The 6,399-nt window shown below is 29.4% G+C and overlaps 1 protein-coding gene across 3 annotated transcripts; it reads right to left on the reverse strand.

Moving 5' to 3' along the window:
• Window positions 1-2,668: 2,668 nt before the first annotated feature.
• On the reverse strand, window positions 2,669-6,399 carry LOC107424767 (uncharacterized). Of its 3 annotated transcripts, none has more exons than XM_048479841.2 (7): window positions 6,237-6,399; window positions 6,039-6,109; window positions 5,758-5,913; window positions 4,795-5,028; window positions 3,774-3,813; window positions 3,587-3,684; window positions 2,669-3,206 (listed from the first exon to the last, which is right to left on the reverse strand). In XM_048479841.2, exons 1-7 carry the CDS (start codon window positions 6,283-6,285, stop codon window positions 3,189-3,191), a joined length of 666 nt encoding a protein of 221 aa, XP_048335798.1. In that variant the 5' UTR covers window positions 6,286-6,399; the 3' UTR covers window positions 2,669-3,188. The 3 variants fall into 3 exon arrangements, with proteins under 3 accessions (XP_048335798.1, XP_048335796.1, XP_048335797.1); XM_048479839.2 differs by having other exon boundaries at window positions 6,061-6,109; window positions 6,237-6,396; XM_048479840.2 differs by having other exon boundaries at window positions 5,776-5,913; window positions 6,061-6,109; window positions 6,237-6,391.

A 6,399-nucleotide genomic window follows, 5' to 3' on the forward strand; every position in this document is an offset into this window, starting at 1 on the left:
AAAGACAACCATGGGCGCCTGGAAAACCGGCGTCCTGTCTTTCTCTCTCTACTTTTTAGGGTTCTCACACCATATACACAAGAATTTTCCTTGGCTGTAAGTAATAATATTTTATACCATGTACCAAACATGACTCATAAAGGGCTTTTCTCTTATAATTTTCAAGAATAAATTATTTTTCTCATTGACTTCTGACCATCTATAAAGATACCATTTCCAAAATTTTCAACTATATATAATTATAATATGATAAGGTTGATGGGTAAAATTTGTTTCACTGGTATCCTCGTGAAATTAAACCTAACATTTTTTTTTTTAAATAATGATTCCGCATTTGAATTTTCATATTTTATAATTTAATAATAATAGAGAAAACATTTTCTTATCCATAATCTATTGGTCAATGTAGTTCAATTTGGATAAATTTTTGTCCACACAAACTAAACATATATGTAAATATAAGTAGAAACACAAAAACAAAAAAAAAAAACAAAAACAAAAAAAAAGGGGAAAAAATAATTGAATCGAATTAACAACAACAACCCCCCCCCCCCCCCCAACTGTAATCTCTCAAATTTTAGGATCTTGCATTATCAATATATCCCCCACAACATTGTTATAAGTTGTAACTAACTTTGCGTAAATAAAATTCTAATCTCATATTAGAAACCAAAATTTGAAGAAAAAGTAGTGAAATTCATACACAGATCCATTTATTTTGAGAGTGGAAAGTTATTCATCCAAAAAAAAAAAAAAAAAGGGAAAAAAATAAGTCAAAAGAACATGGGAAGTTGTAATATTTTTTTGTCTAAAAAAAAGAAGCTGATATTTCTATCTCTTTATGCATGGGCAGCAAAAGTTTGGCTTGGCGTGGCTACAAATTATTGGAGATCCAGAAACGCCTTTTTTCTTTATTTTCTTTTGTCACTAAAGCCTCTTTTTTATTTTTTTAAGTTGAGGCATCCAACTGAAATGCTATATAAATTACTGTCTAATAAAATAAAAAATAAGCACTCGTTTATTAACTTCAACTTTTTTGCTTTTATGTATATCTTATCCAATTTACAATATATAATAAACGAAAAGGAATAGTTAATTAGGGCTAGATATGCCTTTATGCCTTTGTCCCCACTAAAATTTATCTTTCATTCTTAAAAATTTCGGTATTCATAAAAGCTATTTAGATTCAAAATATAAAAATATTTATGAAAATATTAAAAATTATCAAATATTAATAAAAATTTATAAAAAAATATAAAAATTAACAAAAATTTATTTTAAAAAATATAAATTTTTTATTTAAACTTTACAATTAATTTACTTAATTAATTAATTATCAAGTTAATTATTAAAATTAAATTTTTTTTAAAAATATTATAGTTCTCTTAATCAATCTATTTATAATAAACATTAACAGTTAAAAAATATTATTATTAATAAAAAAATATTAAAAAATATATATTTAATAAAATTATTTATTAATTAAAATATATAGAACAATTATTATAATTACATTATATTATATAAATGTTATTTCAATACTATAAAAAACTCCTGGCTGGTTGAAAATTATCTTTCTCATTCTCATTTTAAAATGTGAAATGCAATAAATAATTATTAAAAAATATATGTTCTTGATAATTTTGCATGTAATTATTAATATATTATTAATACCAAAATTTTAAACCTTAGTTTGAGAGAATATATTTCCTGCACATCTTCAATTTTTGTCTACATTTTAAATTTTTATTTACTTTATAATATTTATATAAATATTAAATTTATTATTGTAAAAATTATAATAATAGACAAGTAAACTTATAATTTGTGATACTAATTTAACTTATAATTTGTGATACTAATTTTCTCTAAGAATATAATAGATAAACTTGTCTAATGTAACTTTGAACATTATTTGTTAAATATGAATTTTTTTATTTTTATTTGCCTAATTATTGAGACAATTAAAAAATAAAAAAACTATCAATAATATTAATTTGGTAAAATAATTTTACTAAACATCAATAATATTTATAAAAAATTTTGTTAAAAAATTTAACCAAAAAAAAAATTATAGATATTTTCAAAATTTTTATAAAAATATCATGAAAATCTCTATAAATTTATTAAAATTATAAATTTTTTAAACCAAATTGTGGAAGATCTGATGTGAATATTATGATTGAAATTTCCATAAAAATTATAGAGAAATATAAAAAATTTCAATGAATATAATAAAAATTATATCTATTTCCATTTGAAAATTAAATTTCATTTCGATATGTTAAAAAAATAAAAATTTTATAGAAATTTTATAAAAAAAATTTAGATATTTTAAACTATGTCCCCAATCCTTGTTTAGAACAGTAGTAAATTATTTATTTACTTTCATCCTCGTCCCTTTCCCAATATAATTCTTCGTATGTCCAATCCCTTTATGGCTTTTGTCAATCCCATTAGCGAATTGCGTGCAAATTAATGAATATATAAATTTTTTCAAATATACTTCTTTTTCCCTTATATATATATATATATATATATATATATATAAATTATAAAATAATTTATTGCTCTATCACAAGGTGGAAAAATATAGGTAGGGATGAGAGAGATCCTCTAGACGAATGAAGAGATCACTAATTGGACATCAATTTTGAAGCAAGCAAAGTGCATAAAAATATCCCCATGCACATTTTGACTTCTGCCAAGAATTGGTTCCCAGGATATTGCGAAACAATTCGAGTTTTAGAGTTGTTATCCTCCTGTAATGAATTACATCAGAAATTAAGATTTAGATCCTCCTGAGACATTTCCATATTATGCTATATGCTGATATCGTCCAGTATTTGTAAATTTCTTCACTTGAAGCTCATCTATTAACCATGCCGTACAAGTCCCACCAATCCTTAAACCAAAATGAAGCTTTCCTAAACAAGTTTTATCTTTTCGTCTATATAATAGGTTTTCCAGAAACACAAGGGATACCTAGCATTATGAAGTAAGAAATACAACAAATATCTGCATCTAACCATTACAAAAACTCGCGCAAGTCAGACAGAAACTGAATCTTATGCTGCTGCAACTATTCAGTGGGCATCTAAATTAGGTGGAACTGCTTCAATTATCAAAGCAAGTATGAGGAGGATCGGGTCTTGGTCTTCTCAACATCTTCAGGTTTTTCAAGTTCTTCACAGCATCTCGTAAATCTGCATATGATTAAGCCACATCTCATTTTTATTTTATTTTTTATTATTAGTTTTTTTTATTGAAAAGTGTCTTTGAGAGTGAATGCCTAATAAGTTAGTAGGCAACTAAAGTAAAGGACCAAGCATTGAGTAAAATGTCATATCTGTGTGGTTATATTTTAACCTTGGTTTTTCCTTTAGCAGAGGTTCGGGAAGCAGGGAGCAGGGTAAGTTCAGAAGGCAAGAGTAATTTTTATTTGGACAAGAGGATCAACTCCTCAGTCCTCACTCAAGGGGTTATCTTATTGGTGAAGGTTCGAATTTTGTAGTCACAAAATGCCACGTTAACATGTTACACTAGAACCATAAAAAATATACACTTTGTAAAGCAATGAACTCACATCTATGGGCATCTCAGCTATAACCAGGCTGCTACTTTCTTCAATGCTCTTGAGAGTTACCACCTCCCCTCCAACAACCATATTGATTACAATGCCATCTACACATAATCATAGAAAGTTATTACAAACGATAATGCAGAATCCCATACTACACAACTTACAAATGTATTACAGCGTTGGAGAGAACCTGTGGCCAAACAAGTTGTCATGCGCCTCAGATACGTTTCCTGTGAACAATAAAGTGGAAAGAAACAAGGACAGGCCATAAGAGTAACCATTGGTAAGCCATTAATGTGTAAAGTGCAAACAAAGATAGCCAATATAACATGTGAAGGGACGAAAGCAATTTTCAGACTATAGAATTAACAGTCTTCAACAAACTTGAAGATAGTACATAGAAGAAGCAAGGTCAAAAAGAAGGGAAAATCTTAAGATAGAAACAAATTGTTGTACAAGTGGAAAGCAAAGTTTAGGGGCAACAAAAAGTGTTATGGTTTTCTTTCATACGATAACTCCAGCAGCACATTCTAAAAGTGGATACAAAGTAAATAATGGTTAAAATTAGGCTCCTGAACGCCCTGCAAGACTTTCTGAGGCACACATTAAACGCAGTCTTAAAAGGCTCTACGTCCCAGATGGATTAACTAAGTAAATGAATCAAGCATTCACAGAAGCAATTTCTGAACTAGCAAAAGAGTGCAACCCTAGCCTATGAAGATTGAAAACTATGAAAGAACATCTTTGTTAACATTTTTTCAGTTCTGGGAGAAGTATGAATCAAGCATTCACAGAAGCAATTTCTGAACTAGCAAAAGAGTGCAACCCTAGCCTATGAAGATTGAAAACTATGAAAGAACGTCTTTGTTAACATTTTTTCAGTTCTGGGAGAAGTAAAAGGTATTAGGCTTCTTGTTCAGCATATGTGAAAAAATAAATAAATAAATAAAATAAAATAAAATAAAAAAAGAGAGAAGAATAAAATGAAACCCAAACATCTTCCAAATTTCACCTTTAAGCAAGATCACACCATGTAAGAATTCAACAATTGAACATATGCAGGGAAGAGTATGCTGATTCTACTACAGAGTTTGAGATTATCAGTGACCTTTAAATGAATAAAATGGAAATGAGTAAAACCATCTGTACACATAAATGCATGCAATTGTAGTACATCTCAAGTTCTAAGAAAGGAAAACATGGAATTCTACCTTCTTTGCTGGTAGCTCGTAATTTATTAGAACACGGGCAGCAATATGTGACTCCCCTGAAGAAAGAAGTGGAAGGCATGCATCTGTTACAACTATCATTTGTGATTTTGTTTCATCTTCCCCCGCATCACCATCCTCTTCTGACTGGGCATTAACTTTTTGGTTCCATCTCACTGTTGCTTGCCGAAATTTCTCTAAGATTAAACTACGGTCTATTTCAGCTAGGTCACTGTACTGGCATACAAGAAATTAAAAGTTTGTTGTATTAGCAAACAATAAAAAGCACTAGCAAATAAAAAACTTGCATGTTTCAAGGTCTTTAATCATAAGCTCTAGTAGTCTGTCATGTTTGCGACAAGGTCACAATGGTAAACTTACAACAAATTCCATAGCAAAACCGAAGGCCAAAAACCTTATTAAAAACTGAAATTTAGGATAGTAACTTCAATTTTATAAATCAAATAAAGGTAAAAATTATTGTTATAAAGGAAAACTTATATAATCATCATATATATAACAGTATTAACACAACAAAAAACTCAAATTTCAAATGCTGAGAAGTCCAAAACTACAAAATTTGCTGGGAAGATAACAGAAGCTCTATTATGCTGCCTTTCCCATTGATAAACTCAGAAAGTATCCATTGGCAGTGTGTTTTATACCCACCATTGGGTGCTAAACTGTTTGGCCATTTCCAGAAATATTAAAATTTTGACCATTGAACGAAATTTAAAAGGATTCGTAATAAGTGCTCCTTACAAAAATGTATCCATCACTCAAACACACACACACACACACACACATACATATGTATACAAATGTATATGTATATATATATATCTATATATTTATATAACATTATTCACTACAAACAACCAAACTCAACTCCCAAATTACAATTCTAACATCATTTACAACATTATCTACATCAAATCACAACTGGGATTCAAGAAATTAACGAACCAAAAAAACAGAAAATACCAAAGGGGTCAGAGAGATAAAGGGGAGATTGGAGACGGCCGAACAGACAGCATCGAGCTCGTCACGTGAGCTGCAGCTGACTACCAAAGGCAGACACGATCGGCGTCCCGCCATACCAAGCAAGTCCACCAAAGTCGCCTGTATCAAAATTCAAACACAATCGAATTGCTTCCTCATTTTGAAATTTTAATTTTAAATTGGGAAAAATAAAATAAAATAACAAATTAATTATATAAATGTTAAAAATAAAATACAAATAATACAAGGGTTTGAAGGCAAAGCCACCATTTTGAATTGAAGCCTATCAACTGCAAGATAAAAATGGCGCTGTTGACTGCACAAATTAATTAGAAAACGGAGAAACAATTAATTAGATTAGATCATATGATATAAGGGGTTTCGATGAAACAATATTCGGAAAAATTAATATATATATATATATATATATATGCATATACGACCTGAAATTGGAAAGAGACGGAGAGGGAGAAGACGGAGATTCAACGGCATCCAAAGCCATCTTCCAACCCAAACTCGCACCAACACTTTCAGCGACTAATTTATAAACAAAATTTCTCCACTGCCTACGCAGTTCCTTGGGAACCAGACGGTGTCGTTTCTCCG

Source organism: Ziziphus jujuba, chromosome 7 (assembly GCF_031755915.1).
Source record: "Ziziphus jujuba cultivar Dongzao chromosome 7, ASM3175591v1".
In the NCBI taxonomy this organism is placed as follows: domain Eukaryota; kingdom Viridiplantae; phylum Streptophyta; class Magnoliopsida; order Rosales; family Rhamnaceae; genus Ziziphus; species Ziziphus jujuba.

Coding starts and splice junctions, on each gene's coding strand:
- LOC107424767 (XM_048479841.2), bottom strand. CDS start 6,285: ATGCCGTTGAATCTCCGTCTTCTCCCTCTCCGTCTCTTTCCAATTTCA. Junction 6,110..6,236: donor CCGTCTCTTTCCAATTTCAG/GTCGTATATGCA, acceptor TAATTTGTGCAG/TCAACAGCGCCATTTTTATC. Junction 5,029..5,757: donor TGGTATTTTCTGTTTTTTTG/GTTCGTTAATTT, acceptor CTTGTATGCCAG/TACAGTGACCTAGCTGAAAT.